Source organism: Chelonia mydas, chromosome 6, assembly GCF_015237465.2.
Source record: "Chelonia mydas isolate rCheMyd1 chromosome 6, rCheMyd1.pri.v2, whole genome shotgun sequence".
NCBI lineage: Eukaryota > Metazoa > Chordata > Testudines > Cheloniidae > Chelonia > Chelonia mydas.
Genome location: NC_051246.2, coordinates 112,767,982 through 112,787,428, shown reverse-complemented (window position 1 = coordinate 112,787,428; position 19,447 = coordinate 112,767,982). Strand labels below are relative to the sequence as shown.

The 19,447-nt window shown below is 45.5% G+C and overlaps 1 protein-coding gene across 6 annotated transcripts in view; it reads right to left on the bottom strand.

Annotated features, from left to right (window-relative positions):
- Positions 1-401: 401 nt before the first annotated feature.
- TNFAIP2 (TNF alpha induced protein 2) overlaps positions 402-19,447 on the bottom strand; it is a 46,308-nt gene continuing 27,262 nt past the window's right edge. For all 6 annotated transcript variants that reach the window (XM_043548890.1, XM_027825325.3, XM_037901003.2 and 3 more), the window contains 10 exons: positions 18,657-19,296; positions 14,083-14,197; positions 12,522-12,644; positions 11,144-11,244; positions 10,942-11,040; positions 9,100-9,226; positions 7,680-7,802; positions 5,787-5,942; positions 4,514-4,635; positions 402-3,436 (listed from right to left, as the gene is read on the bottom strand). In XM_043548890.1, coding sequence (XP_043404825.1) covers positions 3,295-3,436; positions 4,514-4,635; positions 5,787-5,942; positions 7,680-7,802; positions 9,100-9,226; positions 10,942-11,040; positions 11,144-11,244; positions 12,522-12,644; positions 14,083-14,197; positions 18,657-19,296 — 1,748 coding nt within the window. In that variant the 3' untranslated portion in view covers positions 402-3,294. The remainder of the gene's footprint in view (positions 3,437-4,513; positions 4,636-5,786; positions 5,943-7,679; positions 7,803-9,099; positions 9,227-10,941; positions 11,041-11,143; positions 11,245-12,521; positions 12,645-14,082; positions 14,198-18,656; positions 19,297-19,447) is intronic.

Sequence of the window (19,447 nt, the reverse complement as noted above, 5' to 3'; positions counted from 1 at the left end):
TATCTCTTTAACCACTTAAAATTGTTTTTGTTTATTATTAAACCCAGTTTGTGTGATGTCTAACGAGGGGGGACACGAGAAGTTGTGCATACCTTCCTCCACACTGAGGGAGGAGGCGGATTTCATAATATATCTTTGGGTCTGCATTCCCAGGGAGGTGGACACCTGTGTGCTGAGGCAAGTCCCTTAAGATGATCCTTCCCAGAACTGTTTGTCTGTTTCGTTCTGCAGTTGGGTGTGGCCCTGCCTGTGTGTTTGCTGGAGGAGGCTTAATAACCTAGCTCAGCAAGACAGGTAAAAAGGGTGCCCAAGCTGGCATAAGAGGCAGGCTCAGTGCTATCTCAGCATATCAGGTGGCATCTTAAGAGGGTCCAACCTGTCACAAATGTATCCTCAGAAAATATACTGATCTGTCTTTATTATTCAACGCTTATAGTTCAGTTACACCTAGGCTGGACACCACTGTGCTAGGTGTTACACAAACATACAGGAGACGACAGTCCCTACTCTCAAGACCATAGGAAGCCAGGCTACGGTATGAAATGAATAAGGCAGAGTATGCAGTAACAATACACACACATAGCATGTGGCCCTGCAATACCAGCTTCTTTTATTTGTATTCCAGTAGTACCCTCAATGTACTAGGCACTTGACTCCAACATAGGGTTGCCAGGCATCCGGTTTTTGACCGGAATGCCCGGTCGAAAAGGAATGCTGGCAACTCCAGTCAGCACAGCTGACAGGGCCGCTAAACGTCTGGTTGGGTACCCTGAGCAGGCAGGCTCCGTGCCTGGCTCTGCGTGGCTCCCAGGAAGTGGCCAGCTTGTGCCTCTGGCTCCTAGGTGGAGGGGCGGTGAAGGGGGCTCTGTGCGCTGCCCCGACCTTCAGCTCCACAGCTGCCATTGGCCAGGAACACCATGGCCAATGGGAGCTGTAGAGCCGGCACTTGGGGCAGTGCCTGTGGGGGTGGGGGCGGTGTAGAGCCCCCTGGCTGCCCATCTGCCTAGGAGCTGGAGAGACATGCCACTGCTTACCAGGAGCCACGTGTACTTCCTCCATCCCTGGGAAATGCTGGGGCCAACTGAGGTCAGTGTGGCCCAGAACCTGCACCCCACATCCCCTCCTGCACCCTTACCCCAGCCCTGATCCTCCTCCTGCACTCTGAATCCCTCTTCCCTGGCCCCACCTCAGAGCCTGCACCTCCAGCCAGAACTCTTACCCCCTCCCACACCCTTGCCCCAGCCTGGTGAAAATGAGCGAGCAAGTGATGGTGGGGGAGAGCGAGTGACAGAGGAAGCAGGGATTAAGTAAGTGTGGGGCGGGGCCTCTGAGAAGGGGTGGGATTTCCTGCAATTAGAAAGTTGGCAACCCTAACCTAACATTCATCAGGGTGCAAGTAGTAGGGGAATCATCTCTGAAGGAATACCATAGGGTTACCCATGCGTATGGTACATACACACAACCAGAGGTAAGTCAGCTACATTTCCAGCATAATTTTAAAATTGTTTAAATATAAATATTACATACAAAGATAACTAATTAGAGAAAATAAAATTGGATTCTAAAATACACCAGTGACCTACAAGCACCTGTGGAAATACAACCTCAGGGTTAGAAAGCAGAAGCTTACATGCAGCATACACAAATTGTGGTCACATTTAAAGGTGGTTTTATAGGGACGTTGATGCCAGTATGCTTTGTCTGCAACTGCCATTTCACAGTTTCCATAGTCATTCATCCTCCTAGCAGATGAGCTTTCTACAGTTTGATACAGAGGGTAAAGGTCTTGGATTCAACAACTTGGATATTTAGGTAATTCTCTGGCTAAAAGATTGTCTTGAAAACAAACTTGCTTTCAAAACATACCCAAGATTAGTATTTCCAGCTCTAGTCTAGACCAACAACAGCAGGATAGAGGGCAACTGAGAGAGAGAGAGAGAGATTTTATACAAAACAACACAAAATGTGTGTTGCATTTATGCAGTTAGGCCCCTGAACACTTAAAGCACATGTGCAAATCCCATTGAAAGCAACAGAACTGAAATGCACGCTTTGCTGAATGTTGTGGATGTAAGCAAGGTAAATGCTTTGCTGAATTGGGGCCTTAGGCTACAACAACTATTACAATGTATAATTAGCTATAGAAACCCTTAATCTATAGCACTGGAAACTACTGAATATAAACAGGAGAAAGTCAGAAATGTGAGCACTTAAAATCCCAGTCCTACACAGAACTCGGATAGGAGCTCTGCGTGCAAAGCACTTGCAGGACTGGATGCTAATTTGCCAAGCAGGCTTAGAAATTCACACCTCATGGAGGTGAATGGGGTATAGGAGTGGTAAAGTCCCACCTTTGGCTGGCTGCTATGGTGTAGCTAGGGAATGCTTTCTGCTAGGCTTGCTTAGCTGGGAAGCAGCCCATCAGTTTACACTGTGCTGACTGTAGCCTCACAAAAGGAAGGTGCAGAAACCTAGATTTTTAAAAAAATTAAAATTTGGATTTTACAAAATGCAGAAAGCTCCTAAAGTCCCAAGATTGGCAGCTTTCTGTGCTGTGACTTTTCTCTTGTCCATGATAAGGCAATTTCACTTTTTGAAACACATGCAGTCACAATTTTCAATGAGACCCTTTAAAACTTTCCTTATCCAAACTGTTCCTGCAAGCTAGCCTGAGGACAGACTTTGTTCCTTCCTGACCCCTTCACCACATCTTACTGATCTAATAGAAAATGCAGCTTCATAGCCTCTGATTAAAAAGAAAACCTAGCAGATGTCTACTGAGCATCCTCTGAAATTATTTTTTTCCCCAATCACTTTGCTAAGCTTTTGGAAGAAAAAAATGAAATGTAAATAGCCTCTTCCTCCACAGAGGACAAGCCATGCTTTATAGATCTTATCTAAATAATTAGTTAGCTAGGTAATACTTGCAATGCTCCTGGGAAGTAAGTGGAGTACTACTGTACCCAGGGGGAAACTGAGGCATAGTGGGATATGCCTGAGACCTCAGAGGGAGTCAGTGTCTGATTTGAGAGCTCTGTTTGCTGTTCAGAGAACTACAAACTACTAGGCCACAACCCCTCTATCAGATTCCATCCCTTCGTAGCTAAGCACAGAGCAAATCTCTTCCCACAGGGGAGTCAATCTTACAATGACAAAAAAGGACTTCAGCAGAGAAATGCTGATGCACTGGTTAGCTGCATGGCCCATGCATGAGGCCTGCTGAATCTGGCCCCATGCTGTGACTTTTACTAGCTTAGCAAATAGTCCCATAGAGTATGAGTGCTGGGATCAAGCCTAGGAAATCCTTATAGCTGAGAACAGTGGGTCACAGGAAGTGGTGGACTTTGTGCTGATATCCAGGATGCTCAGGATGCTTCTTACTTCACTGTTCGGCAAGTTTCCCTTGATGTACAAGATGGCAGCAAGGTGCTTTTTGCTAGGGAACAGAAAAGATCCAGTGTTAGATACATAGAGTGGCACTATCTTAGGTTTTTATGTGGCCCCATCATCTGAGCACCTAAAGGTCTTTAATGTCCTTTGTCCTTATCCTCACAATACCTCTGTGTGGTAGGGGAAGTGCTGGCCTGTCTTTTTGTTCTGTGTTTATACAGCACCTAGCAAAATGCGGTTCTGCTCCATGAGTGAGACTTCTAAGTACTACGGTAATACAAATAATTCAATCTCAATTCTGTAGATCATAACTGAGACATGGAGAAGCTAAGTGACTTGCCCAAGGTTACACAGGAAGTCTGTGGCAGAGCAGGGAATATAATCCTGGTCTCCCAAGTCCCAGGCTAGCACCCTGACCACTGCACCATCCCCCACCCTCAGTTGACACGAAGAGGAGAAACCTGGCTCAGAATCAGCAAGGAGTCCGGTGGCACCTTAAAGACTAACAGATTTATTTGGGCATAAGCTTTTGTGGGTAAAAAACTCACTTCTTCAGATATGCCCAAATAAATCTGTTAGTCTTTAAAGTGGCAGAGGACTCCTTGTTGTTTTTTGTGGATACAGACTAACATGGCTACCCCCCGGATACCTGGCTCAGAATGTGTAGATTCTAGATGGTGTCTTGCTTAACACAGCTTATTTCAGCTGATGCGTCACCAGCCAAACAAACAGTCACAAAAAATTACATGTTGAAGGGTGGAGTGGAGGACACCTAATCGGAGCTATAAAATCAGTGGTGGCACAGCTGAATTATGGAACTTGGATCTGTCTTTTGGAAAAGAGATCAGGAACATTTAGGGGGAAAAAAATACCTCCTATCAAGATCTCTGAACTGTACCTTGCTAAAAGGGGAGTTGTTACCCAATGTACAGCGGTGTTCCTAGGCACTCAGCATGGATGATGAACTCTGCTCTCTTTGTAGCAGGCCTTGAAGTGCTTGAACCTGATCTAGAAAAGCTGGTGCTCACAAACTAGCTGCTTTTCATCTAATACTCAAGTATCTTCATGGAACTACTGTGGACGTTCCTATTAATGTTCACAAATATTCTCCAGTACCTCTTACCTGATATCTGGGTATGTATTAGCAAGTATAGCAACTTCTATTTTAATGGCACTTGAATCCTGAAGTATGATTATTTCAGCCAGTTTTGGGAGTGCAGAATCCAACCATGTGGCCTTAGACCCCTATTAGAAAAAAGTAACTAGAGTAAACAGTCTGTAATACAGGTCCATTGGGAATACAAAACCCCATCTGCATGGGATGGGGACATAATCAAGAAACGCTGTTTAAATATGCTAAACCAGCTAAACCAGTTTCTAACACAGTTGGGTTGGCTATCAAGGAAGGAACTAAGCAGTAATTAGAAATGATGCCCTATAGTTTTCAGAGACACTGTTCTAAACTGGATTTAGCCGTGGCCAGACTTTGAAAAACTTATTTAGCTAGATTTTTGTTCTCTAAGCTGTACTCGGATCACTCTTCCCTAGCTGCTGGCCTACCTGCTACTCCCCAGTATGATTTTCTTCTCAGCTACTTAATCTGCTGGTTACCCTTGGAGATATGCAGTGACCTAACCTACGTGGCAGATGCATGTTGCATCCGTGGATGTGTGCCAGATCTTTGACTTCTCTACTATCTGCTAAACGCCTTCCCTTATTCCCCTGAAAAAAAAGCCCGAAGCAGACCTGCTTTCCAGTTGCTGGAAACCCTACCTATGAAGAGTGTGGACCTCCCTCCCACACCACCTGCTTTTCATAGTCACCATCCCCCCTGCCACCTGGGTTCACTGCAGAGCCATGAAAGGAGGGATAGGATTGAGATTAAACAAGTGTGAGTTGATCATTAATTCCCTTACCCAATACACTGTTCTGAAAACAAATACTGGCATTTCCAGACCCAGCCTAGACTAAAAGCAGCAGAGTCCAGGGAAATAAAGGGGAAAGTTGCATGCAAAACATACCCAGTGTATGTATTTATGCCACAGAACTGAAGCACCTTGGTATTACAATAGAGAACTATTAGATAAAGAAACTTAAATCTGTGTAAACTGAGCATAACAGGAAAGGAACCAATTGCATGAAATCAGGAGAAAGTGGGAAATCAGCATTGTACTTGGCAGCCCTTTTGCTGCTCCTTGTAAACTGTGTAACCTTCAGTCCCCAGGCATATATTCCAACTTGACCCACCCCTAGTCTCGGAAAACTCCCCTTCCGTCTAACATCCACTTGCAAAAAGTAAATAGCATTTGAAGAATTAATCCTAGAGGCTGAAGAAAACTCCTTTCAGAAGTTCACAGGACTAAGTTCTAAAGTGGACATGATGAGCCAACGCTAACCTTCTCTTTGCAGAAGCTCTGCAAGTGGGAGGCATGAGCTGAAATGAGTTTTGACAAGTTTTGCTGTAGTTCTGGGGTTTTCAAGCTGACTTTCTTCTTCATTAGCCTCACAATGTATTCTCTCACCAAGTGACCATGAATCTTCTCCATAATGCCCTGTTGGGAAGGGGAAATGGGAATTAATTCAATAGGATCATATGCATGGAACCCACTGCAAGGGCTACAGATTATGCCAGATGTCTGACGTCTGGCATAGAGTTGCCCCTTATCTCAATGGCACTTACATACAGGGCCCCATAGCCTCCTCCTATTGTGTATCCAAGTCCAGTGGTGGTGAGGGGTGGGGACACAGGGGCTGAGCCCTGCAACTGGGGAAGAAGTGGAGTTACAATGAAGCACCAAGCACTCGCCTTTGACTTGACAGGAGGAATGGGCAGGGAATAGAGACTCAGATGGTTCCAAAGAGTAGCAACAGAGGGACAGTCCTCCCTCACCTCTAACAGACTTGCTCCCACTGCTGTCACGGAGAGGACAATCTTGGGGAATTTCTTTTCAGTTGCTCCCAGTCCCAAGTTCTACAGTTGTCCCTGGTGGAGCTGATGCAGGAGGCGAACACCTAGAGAAGGTAACAGCTCCTGCCCACTCACCCAGAGGACTTGCAAATGTGCAGCCTCTTTCTAAGGCCAGCCATCAAGGAACAGTCAAGAGCAGTCTTGGAACTGGATGAGTTAGGGGAGGAAAGAAAGGGAATGGAGGTGACATTCACCACGGGACGAGAGGATGGCCTGGGCTAGCATAAGTGAACTCAGGGAAAGGGTGGGGTCTGTTTCGAATTTTTGTTTGGGACACCTTTGAACAGCGTTAAGCCCCTGTTTGTACAATGTGGATCGAGGACAATATGGTCCCGATGCTAAAACATGGTGTGCCAAATTCCCCACCCTCAGTTACACCTGGACAGCCTGCTGGATTCTCATTAGTTCCGAAGTACTCGCTCATCTCCCGATTACTGGCTGGTCTGGAGTCCTGTTCTTCCCAGTGCACAAACCCGCCCAGCCCCTCGTAAGCAAAGCCAATGATGTCTGGGAATTGGCTCTTTCCCAGAATGGGGACTTCCTATTGGGAATGAGTGATGCTTGAAAAATGAAGCATGAGAGGTAGAAATATCATAGGGAAACAGGAATCTGCCTCAACTTCTCCTGGTCCCCTATTTGATTACATATATTACTGAATTTGTTCAGATATTAGTGAGACAAAAGCAGGAAACAGAATTCTTACATGGGGACTGTACATAGTCCTATTTGAGGCTTGCTGTATAACCACAAGAAATATGGACTTGGACACTTAAAATTACCTTGGATGTGGCTGAGGATAGAAGCTTGCACTGCAAATCACAACATCTAGACCTGGCCTGTTCTTGAGATTGGCTCCTGTTGCAATCACCCCTGCAAATACTTAGGATTATCAAAGCCACTATAAACTAATTTGCACATGTGCAGCCATGCTGGGGCTGGAGGACCAACAGCCAAGATCCTTGGTGTAGACAAGGCCTTATTCTGAAGAGCTGCCTGAACACTGAAGCCTCTCTAATGTGTTTGGCCATCATGCTGAAGAAACCAGGGTAAGAAGGAGCTACGTGAATCTGGCTTTGATGGATAGGAGTTGGCATGATTTAGGTAATTTGCACAGTAATGGAAATCCCTCCTTGGGGGTGGGATTCGCAATTGTGAAAACTCTCCAGTTTAAATGGGGCTAAGCTGGCACTTGCCAACATGCCCACCCAGTCCCCTTGCCAAACCGAGGTGAGTCCATATAGCTGAGCGTCACAATGGTCCCTAGTTGACAAGCCAAGCTTGGATTCCCTAGAATTCTTGCAATGTCTCCCTTTGACCTTACCTGGTAAAAGGGGTCGAGGAGAGTCTTGAATTCTGAAAGGTGGTTGCTGGTGGCCTGAATGATTTCATCCATCGTTTCACTGCACGAAAGCCATTTACTTTGTGTGAACTTTCTAAAAATAGGCTGAGGAAAGAACATGCTGTTCAGCTTCTGCAAAGCAAAGTCTGAATGCAAATATGTACATAGAGATTTAACATCTTATACAACAGGTGTGCATGGTGCTGTACAGAGAAATTAAAGATGGCCTGCTAAAGGAGAAGAGGTGAATGGGGCTTGTGCCCTTCTTTGCTTCCTTCTGATGAACAGGATAGAGGCCCTGAAGGGCTTAAATTAAAAACAATCTTTCTGTTTCCATTTCTTAAATTAGAATTTTGCATCGTCTACTCTATGGTGACTGACAAGGACTGATGGCATTGAGTTCCAAGGGAATGAAAGTTGAGGGAAGAGATTTTAATCAGAAATTGTATTTTGTTGGAAGTTAAATAGATATTTACCAAAAAAAACTTAATAATGACACTGGACAGAGGTTGTCTTCCTTAAGAGTCCACCCCCCGTGGTCCTCTCAGTTAAGGTTAGAGTTCACAATGAACATCCCTGAGACCTCCCAAGAGGTCCTCGAGGAAAAGCAGGGAAGATGAGATTTGACAATCCTGATGTTTCTTTAATTAGAAACAAGAAGTGGAGAAAAGCCTTTTATTTCAAAGAAAGGAAAAGCCCAGAAGCCAAAAAGTGAATAAGTCCAATTTTAAATGCTTCACAGATCATCTTTAGATATGTGTCCTATCCCCAGGAATTTACAGGCAAAGGCCCTGCTGCTGCAGACAAGTATGTAAGTAATGTTGCACATGCGAGGAGTCCCCGTTAGTTCAATGGGACTACAGTACTCAGGCTCGTTAAGTTACATTTGTTTTCGGGATTGAGAACTAAAACACTGGGAACCAACTGAGTTTTAAATAATGAAGGTGGGGGCTGAGACTTGAAGTTCAGATCTGGCTCTGATCTCTTCCCAAGTTTGGGTGTGATCGGTTGTGGACCCTCTCTAATAGCTGAGAAAAGCTCAGATTTTTCTTTAGACTGTAAACTTCCCATTCAGTTAAATCAACCAACCTGAAGTGTGTATTCATTGCTTTGATAAAGACAGCATGATGATGACGACGACCTCAGCGAAGTAATGTGCTCAGATACTCTGATGTGCAGTACAAACCCTGGAATACTGGGTTGCTGTGTGTTTCACAGCCCTCCCTCCCTCCCTCCCCTCCCCCCCCCGGAAAAAGAATTCTGGGAAAATTATGTTGACCCTACTTTTTTGTCCCAAATCAAATCAGTACCATATTAGACTTTTCCTCTACAGGACTATTTCATAGGAGACAATTACATCCCTAGATGCTTGGTATTTATTCATGTACTTCACACAGGTTACCTTTAACTCCAGAAACAAATCTTGAAGCAGTTCATCATAGCCACTGTTCTCTATTTCACGAAGCGTAGCAAGTATTTTCAATCTGGTGCTGTCTTGTGCTGATGTCGTGGTTTTCTCCGTGTGGTCTCTGAAACAAGATGCAGGAAGAGATTCATTACACAAAAGGAGGAACGCTAGTGGGAGAAGCAGATGTTAATAGGTCCGTAAATGCAACTTAGCACCAGGACATCAAGTTTTTGTCATTACCCAAAAAGTAAACTAGAATTCTGAGTGGCTTCTATGTTTTAGAGTAGAAGTGATGGTCAGTGTTAGTGGGAGGGATACTGATTACATGACGATGACTTTTTAATTTGTCTGTCTGGCAATTGTTCTATTATTGGATGTGCATGTAAATTATCACTGCATATGTGGATGGCAAAAGGGCAGATTCAACAAGCCCTGCCATTGCCCCCCGTAAAGGCCAAACTGCAGTGGAAATGACATCCCCTGCTACATGGGACTCGGCCACTGCAGGAACTCCATACCTCCTTGCCAGCTTGATGGCAGTTCTTGGCACAGGAGTGCAGGAATGAAGTTGTGGGTGAGCTGAGCTGTAGCAGGTTCACGGGGCACACAGTGCAGATACATGGACTCAAACCCTCATGAAATGAGTGGCAACAGGCAATATCTGATGCTCCTTCCTGTGGCCCTGGTGGACACTGGCTACTACAGGCTGGGCCGTAGGATTCAGTTCCTCAGCCTTGTGCATAGGTGCCGATTCCATGGATGCTCTGGGGCTGGAACACCCATGGGGGAAAAAATGGTGAGGGCTTAGCACGCACTGGCAGCCCCCCCATCGACACCTCTCGCTCCCCCAGCACCTCTCATCCACCTGCAGCTCCACAGATCAGCATCTCCCACAGATCAGCTCTTTTGTGGCGTCGGGAGATACTGGCGGGGAGGGGAGAGGAGCCAGGGTGCAGTGTGCTTGGGGAGAGGGCAGAACTGGGCGGGAAGAGGCAGGGCAGGGGTGGGGCATTGGTGGAAGGAGTGGAGTGGGGGCAGGGCCTGGGCGGAGCCAGGGGCAGCATCCCCCAGCAGAATAGAAACTCGGCACCTATGTCCTTATGCCTTTTGAACAGTTTGACTCAGGCTCTGACCTCTCACGCAGGATTCAGTCTATTGTTTTCAGTTATTTCATGAAAATAATAGATAATATCTCCACTCTGTTAGGAGAGCCAGAGGGTATCTTAGTTTTGTAGCAAAATATTTAATGATGCACAGCTTGGATAAAGGAAAATGCAGTTGTGGAAACTGTCCTAATAGCATGAAACTGTTTATTCCTAAATAATCAAATGGCACTTTTCTTTTAACCCAAGTGCATATCTGTTCTACAGATGGGTACTTGGAGACTCATGACTTGTGCATGATCAATCAGTGTAAGAACAAAGAATGAAATCCTGGTATTCTGATTCCATGACCCCTATGTTGTCAGAATTTGCACTCAATAGGAACATTTGAAATCTGGAATAATAGGACTATTTTATGAGCCGAAAATCTTTGGGTGGGGTTCTCAGCTGCTCCAAAATGACACATGAATGAGTTCCCTGGAGCAATGCTAATTTACACTAGTTAAATAATTAGGGTGACAAGTATATAATGTAAATATTTGATTAAGCATTTTGGATATTAGCTACTGGAAGTTGCACTGTAGCTTCTCTCTCTCTAAATCTGTATATAAATATCAAATACAATTAAAGGTTTCAGTGTGTTTGCTGCTGTAATGCTCTTTACCTCCAAAAGATACAGTCACCCAGATTGATTACAAAGCAACAAGTTAAGCATTTTCATTGTGACTCTTACCTAAAATTCATGCAGTTGTTAATATTTGCAATTATCATAGCCTTGAAATAGCCATGCTGCTTGTTTTTCTCTTTAAATTCTTCTAAGGCTTTCTTGTAGCTAAAGGGAGAGATTGAAAGAAGAAATCATGATCAGTAACTTTGCAACTGGAGGTCACTCCTGCGCTTAGAAAGCTGCTTCCTGCAACAGCTTGTTATTGTACCTTTTCAAAAATGTTGACAGCTCCACCAACAGTACGATAGACAGTTGGTTGCCCAGTTCAGGTGTAATTTCTGCAGCTCGCTTTTGTCCTCCATGAATAGTCTAAGACATAAAATTGAACAATGGTCAACTTCAAACTTCTACAACAACCCTCTCCCGCCAAAAACAACCCACAGGAGAGTTGCTAAGGTGGCTGATGCGGATTTCTTATTAGTCATTGGTGTTAGAAGAGATTAGTGCTCAATGCGATAGGCACTGCGCAAACACAAAGCAAGAGCCAGTGGCAGCTGCCTGCTTTAGCTGCCTATAACTAAAGATGGTGGAGAAGTGGGAGAGGTGCCGTGACTTGTCCAAAGTCACACAACAGAGCTTGGAACAGAATGCTGCTCTCTCCTGAGTCCTAGCACAGGGTCCTAGCTGCTGGACCACACTGTCAGTCCTAGGAATAAGCAATGGAACTGTACTTATTTTGGACAATAATGCAATATTTGCATCCTCTGATTTCAATCAAAAACATGGATGAAGAGGAAGGAGACACTAAATAGCAATTCAGAGGAAGAAAAAGTGTGAACAGAGTGTCAAATGATATTTTTATATATATATATAAAAATAATACACACACACACTTTTTGAAAAATATCTTCTAATCATCTCCGGGGTGGGGGGTGGGGCGGGAGAGAGAGTCCTACCCAAGAAAAGATGAAGGACAAGAGTTGATTTGTCTAACACAACCTGAAACTCAGCCAAGTTCCTCAACAAATAACTTCTATTTTGCTCATTTGTGTACAAGAGGTCCTACTGGTTCAGTTTTGGTTACACACATGCATTCCCTTTTGTCATGTCAAACAACGGCAGGATTTTCCCCCTCAACATGTTTGAGGTGTGGGGAAGAGGAGTTTCCCAGGACTGCAGAGCAGAGGGACCCACTAGTCCCTAATGGATAACCACCCATGCAATCAACCCACAGCCTCTTACTGAGGCAAGCCTAGTGGATAGGACATTGGTCTGGGCTGTGGGGCTGTGGGTTCAATTCCCTGCTCTGGTATAGCCTCCCTGTGTGACCTTGGGCAACTCACTTAGTCTCCCTGTACCTCCAGTCCCCATCTGTCAAATGGGGATAACAGCACTTCCCTACCTCACAGGGGTATTGAGGATAAAAATCTATTGATAGTTAGGACGTGCAGAGATACTATAGTGATGTCATAAATACCTAGAGAGATTTTTCCATAGGATTACATGGTCTTCCCTTTATTTGGATATCTAGAGCTTCTTGACTGGATTGTACTTAGTTTCAAATCCTAATACCTTCATGACAGTTATTTAATTTTAAATATATCCTGGATCAAGTAAAACAATGCACTTCAGTGCATTTTTGTTACCTGGATGACATCTATGGCTAATTCACTATGAAAACGTCCATCCAGTTTTTCCGGTTCTTTCTCTTCTGTCCACCTCTTTACTTCCATTTCTAAACTCTTGGCCAGCCAGTTCTTGACAGAAGCCTTGACAGAATGAAGGAAAAGAAACAACATTTACCACAGCCCATGTACATGGTTTTTAGTGCTCACAGTTCGTGGGCTACATTTTACAGGTCAGTCATGTAATTTGTCTGGCCTAACGGAATTTTACATCAAATCCTGCTAGGAACTTGAAACTCTACTCTCTGCCAGTTACACGAGTCTCTCAGACGGTACCATGTAAAAACCCTATACCCGTAAGGCCCAATCCTGCCGTCTTTATTCAAGACTATATTGTACCCTCCTGTGCTTAGCTCAGGGGAGGGCATCCAAGAACTCTGGAACGTGAGGCTCATTGCAGTGTTTCCAATTAATGTTTCGTCAGGGAGAGGCTTGGAGGGTGTACAGGATATTGCCCCCAATTCCCGGGGGAATGGGAAATGGAAGCTCCAGTGCTGTGGGTCCTGCTCAGTCTCCCTCATGGCTCCTCTACCACCCAGAGTGCAGAAGTTAATGCTACAAAAAGCAGCACAGTCTTCTGGGCAAATCTGCACCTGACTAGCTGCCAGTTTGGGAGGAGAAGCATGCTGCATATAGTGGCTGCTTCTCAGCGCTGACCCTTCCTGCTCCTGACATGGATAACTGCAGAGCCGCACAGTGCATACAGTAATTAACACCGAGAGGCTACTGCTGCATTCTGTTTGCTCAACAACTTGCCTGTCCCAGCTCACATCTGGAAGGGATTATAGACTGGAACTCCAGACTGAACTTCCTCTCTACTTACAAGTCTCCAGGAATTCTAGCCTGATGTTTTTGACTGATCAAAAGGTTCTAAGCACTGTGATTACTAGAATGGTCACCACTTGAGGTCTTTTGGGAGGGCGGGGTGGCAACCCAAGAATAACAGCCTCTCTGCCATTTCTGCAAAGATTCTTCAGTACAGTTAAGGGCTAGGTTTTCAAAAAGCAGGTCTGCACAGTTGCACACCTTTGCATGCACCCAACCTGCTTTCACAAATGCTGTGGGTACGAGTCTCCTCTGACAACAGCACATAGGTCAGGAGTAATGCCACTAGAGCTACACTGGACATACCTGGCTAGGAGAGGAGAACTGAGCCCTCTCTCCATGCTTTACTTAAAATTGGGTCCAAAAAAATCTTTGACTGTTTATTCCCTCTTATGGTAAGGCTTCCAGAGCTAGGATAATTGTTTTACTGTGTAAATAGCCATGCAGCCCCCAAGGCTCGTAGGCTGGGCTGAGCATGAAGACAACAGCATTTTGTTATGTAGGTCTTTGTGCAAGAGAGAACATGATTCATTTCCCACCCGCTTAGCGAGGCTGAGCTAACATGTCTGATCTTGAAAGGTATGTAAAATGACGCAGAGAGCAGAGCAATGCACAGTAACTGTGCCCTGGAAAAAATAAAGCTTCACTAAGGTGTGTCACAGAAATAAAGGTAAGAAAGGAAGGAACAGACTCTCACCGCTTCATTATACAGGTATGTAGCTTCAAGCTGTTTGATCATTTTGGGTGGCAAAAGGCTCCCCAGTTTGGCTTCATCCAACTCTTTCACTAAAATGGAATTTTTTCTTATGTCACTGGAATGAAAAAGCCAAACAAACAAACAACCACATTTCGTAGAGTCAGTGTAATTAAAGACAGTTGGTTTACATAAATCTAACATTGCTAAAGAAATCAGTGAAGACCAGATGTAAAAATGTGTTGCCGTTAAACGCAGGCAGGCCTTGGAGGAAAGGAGGCAGCGCCCAGGCTTTGTAGCCCAAGTCTCCAGTTATAGTTCGTTCGTGCCACTAAACAATAACGGACACTGGCACAGCTTACTGTGGGAATTCAAACAGTGCAGAAGTGTTCTAGCCTAAATGGAACCAGGAGTTGAGTTTTGTGCCAGCAGTTGAGGTCTGGTGGGAAAGGGAGAATTCAAAGCAGTGAAAATAAAAGCAACCCTTCCTCCTTCAATAGCTGAATTATCTGATGGGACACTGGGTTTTAGTGATTAAGTAATGTTGGACAAGCAGTTGTTTTTAAAATTTCAGTCTCTAAAAGGCTGCTTTTGGTGTCTCATATCCTGCTATTATTCTTTCTGTGAAATGCCTACTGAAGGGAGGACTGATGGCTTGACATGGAGGCAGAAATAGGCTGCTACCCTGGTGTCAATGTGGAATGACTCCATCAGCCTCAAAGGAGACTTACACTGAGGGCAGGTTTTGCAAATTTGGCCTTACCCTTTTGAACTGCAGTGAGTAATGTTAGTGATTTACCCAATGTCCACATTTATAGATGAACCATCACTTCACAAATACCACATTGTACTACTTGCAACAATCCATGGGCTGCTTTTCTACAACTTCAGAAACTTGTTGCCAGATCTTTAGCAGCAGTAGTGCTGTGTCAGGCACAGCTGAGTGGGAAAGATGGCCAAGGTGCAGAATCTGCATTTTTTGTTGAAAAAAGTTCAGTCAAAAACGTTCACTCTGTTCTACGGTTTATCCTTCATGGGGCATTTGTATAAGAAAACAGCCGGTGTTCTAGATAACTACCCTAATCCAGTGGTCTGGAGCACTGAAACAACATTGTCTGATTCTCCCCGCCGCAAATTACTCCTGAAACCCCCAATCGGTTTTCAAAACAAAGCCACGTATTTTGGCTTATGCCAGAACTTTTCTGAATGCAATATGCTGAGGGAGGCTTGCATGGTTTGTTTTTTTCCCTCCCGTGTGCTGCACCTTTAGACGTCTAGGGATCAGAGCTGTGCTGCTTCCCTGTTGCAAAGTTGCCCTAAAACTTGTGTAGCCAGCTGCAGGAGGGTTCACGCAGTGCCAGGGGAAACCGAGGCAACATGAATCACTGTTGTGGTTCCCCTGCTGCTGCATCTCCTGTTGCCTGCTGCAGGAGGCTTGGCCAAGGATTCTCTCCACTCTGCTTTTTCCCTGACAGGTGAAATGGCCCCTTGGGGCCATAGGCAACTAACTTAAACCTGTTTTGTGAGGGGAGCAACAGTGTCCAGAATCTTGGGTGGGAGGGGAGGCACAATGATGACTTTAAGGCCAACTGTCTACATCTTCCCTTCTCCTCAGCTGCACGGAGCACTCCTTAGAATCAGCTCAGGCTCTGGGCCCAGAAGCCTGCCCTCTGCTAAAGGTGACCACTACGTTTCACTCAGGCTGTTAGGTGAGAGGCATGGTTTGAGGAGAATCTTTCACAGAGGAAATCTACAGTCATCTGGTTTACATCTCCATATATTCAAATAAAGTCACTCAGAGTGATAGGACACGGTGAGGGTTTTGTGTATGGAAAAACAGACTTGCTTTTAGAATTTCAACCCACTGGGGTAAATTCATCCCTGGTGTACATATCCTGTGGTGTTCTATGAAATGCCCAGGGACATCACATATCCTCATTTACCAGTGGCAGGTGAGCGCCTTGCGCAGTGTACCCTCCCCCACTGCACGGCTGGCGTGTTTAACATGGGAAGTAGGTTAGGCTGGACGTGAAACACTGACCGTCTCTGCAGTCTTAGGGAAGGTGTCTGCAAAGTCTCTCATCCATATTTAGCAATACCAATTTAATCACACATTGCATCTTATGAAAGTAGTTAAAACGCGGCTAGCCTATCACCGTTTTGAGCCCGAGTGCAGCAGTGCTTTTGGAAAAATTCTAAAATCAACCTCAATTCAATCATCTTACAGCAAAGCAGCACTTAGGAGGAAAAGACTTTTGGGTTTTAAAATAAAGTAACACAGCTTTTGTATTTACAGTTTGTGATGAGAAACAAGACTTCTTCACAAAACATATCTAACAGCAGAGCAACTGGTTTGTCTAGTGCTATAGAGGAGTTCAGTTTTACAAAACATGGGGTGGTTTGGCCTGATAACAGTCCTTTGGCTAATGCTCTGCTGGACTTGGGTTCCAGTCCTTGCCCTCCTAACTCAGGGAGTGTCTACAAACTAGCTGGGTGATGCGACTCCCAGTGTGGCTAGACACACATGCACAAGCTGTTCAAGCTAGTATGCTAAAAATAGCACGGGGGCCAGGGTGGCACAAACGGTGGCATGGGCTAGCTGCCTGAGCTGTACCCCCGGGGTCGGGTGGGCTTGTACTCAGGTGGCTAATCTGAGCCACTGCCCACACTGCTGCGGCCACACTGCTACTTTTAGGTGCTCGTTCGAGCAGAGCTAGCCCATGTATGTCTACCCGAGCTGGGCATTACACCTCCCAGCTGCGGTGTAGACATACCCTCTGCAGTACACAGGGATTGTAGGTAATGCCTAAGCAACATGCTCCACCCTCCCAGATGACTTCACATCGTGTTTCTCAGGAGCACAGGCCTGCAGTTGAATGAGGGACCACAAGGAAAAAAGGTCCTTCACTGCCCCAGGAGGAGGTGACTGGGCTGGAGAAGGAGAATCTGGAAGAGTTCAGTCACACAGCGGGAGGGGTGATCAGGACAGGGAGCCTTCCCAGGCCTTTGGATGCAGTGAGCTATTTGATTAAAGAGTGGCAGCAATGGACTTGACCCCCTTCCAGCCCCACTGGGCTGAAAGCTTGCTGTTGTGGCACTCTGAGGGGAAGTGAAAAATCCTCCCCACGGGATTAGAATAAACAGCAGGTGTTGATTTCAGGCCAGGTCCTCAGCTGGGGTAAATCAGCATAGCACCATTGATTCCAAAAATCAACCATGTACTTGACATCAGTGGAGCGAAGCCAACTTACACATAAATATGTGGGCATCTTTGGAGCCAATAGAGCTATGCTGATTTACATCAGTGGAGCGTCAGGCCCACGGACCACACAATACAAGACCTGGGAAATACCATCCTATGTATTTAAGCCACAGGGACAAGTGAGGGGACTCCTTGACTACTTAGATGCCCGCTGAATCGGCTGAAGAGCAATGGAGTGTAATTGGCATGACTCAGTGCACAGGAGCATGGTGTTAAAGTGTAACTGTACATGGTGGCAAATGATCCACTACAGAGCATAGACAGAGGCATCTTCTGCGACCTGCAGGCCGTTAAGTTACAGTGTATAACCTGGCACCGCTGTCAAGTCACCCAAGAGGTGTTTGAGTTTCAAAATTACTCTCTGAATTGGATACTGTAAAAATTGTACTTGATGCTGTACATTGCTAATCACTGCAGGCAAACTCCTGCCCTGGGCCATGCGGGTGTGACTGATGGGGGCACGTGAGGGTGCACACATCCATATGGCGGCACTTGCCACAAGGCACTAGGAGAGGGCCCACCGGCCAGTTCTCACCAGCCTGCAGAGCGGAATGGTCTGCTAGCATGGGGTGTGATGTAACCCCTAGGTGTCTTGTACACATGCTGCAACATGGAGCCTGCTCTAGAGGTGGGTGAACCCTGCTCCTTTCTGGGACCAGCAGTAAATTATGCTGTAGAGTGTCTCCCAGCTGCCGTTGCCCATCCTGCGCTGGCAGGATGGCTCATACACCTTCAGATGGATTCCTAAGACATACCCACTTCCCAGTGTGCCTGCTTACAGCAAGCGAAGGATTTTGCCATAAATATCCCCTATTCTATGGCTATGTCTACACCACGCAGCCTGTGTCAGCAAAGCCCTCTCATGTACACCCAGCCTACACGGATTAAAGGACTTTTTCGGTTGGTATAGGAATACCACCTCCCCGCACAATGTTCGCTGCCTCGACAGAAGCCATCTTCTGTCAACATAGCTCAATCTACATAGGGGTTTTGTCAGCATAGCTATGTTGGTGAGTGTGGTTTTTTCACACCCCTGTCGGATTCAGCTGTGTTGACATAACTTTTAAGTTTAAGCCAAGCCTAAGTGTTCTCTTATTAGGATGCACTTTGCTCAGACACCATCTCTAAACGTCTAGAGAGAGAAATCACCTTTACTGACTGGTTCTGGAATCTACTATCCAAAATCTGGTATTGGCAAAACCACCAAAGATAATGGACTAAGTGATGATAGGCCCCATCCATGTATGGTCTGGGAATACATGAATGCAGATCAGTCAACTCTAGTGAGAAACATACAGATATAATCACCACTTACTTTGGATAAAGGTTCTGCACCCAAGTGAGGAGGAGATATGTGTCCTTATCTCCCAGTTCAAAGTCAGCAATCTGCTGCAGCTGAGAAGAGAAATAGCTGTGGTAACATTCTGCATATGTGCTGCACACGTTAAACTGTGCATGGTAATGTTGTTTAATGCATTCCACCACTGTTGTCATATCCTCTTTCATTGTCCTTCCCATGTGCAGGAGGCAATGAGCAGTTGTAGACAGGTTCTTAGCACAGCTAGTGCGCTGGATGTCTTTCATACGATCAGCTACAGACTGCTTCACTGTGTCCATCCAAACCTCCCTCCATTTTCTGGGTCTGTAACTCACGATCTGGTCAGGTAGCTTCTCTGACTTGTATTTCTCATCCTCCACCTCCTGCTCTTCTATTGCGTACACGGCATGCCGTAGTAACTTTGGATTAGCTGGTGCTAGGATTATCGAATTCTTTATGATGCTGAAGACTTTACACCTCAGTAGTTCATAAAGTGATTCCACTTCGCTTTGCTCCCTTGACAATTCCTCTTCACTCTTGCCACTTAAGTTGCTGTAGAGGGCCCACTCCAGAGCAATCAGCTGTTTAGTGGCATCGAAGAAATGGTCACTTTCAAGGTGCTCTCTGATTTGTTCAGCTGTCAAAAGAAGAGCAATTTTTGTACCCAAATGCTTTATGACAGAGGCTCCCATCTTCTTTACAAAAATGGCCCCACAATACTACAGTGCATTCAGTTATACAGCCCTTTTAATGCAGATTCTTAGACTTCACTGCAAAGCGTCATTCAG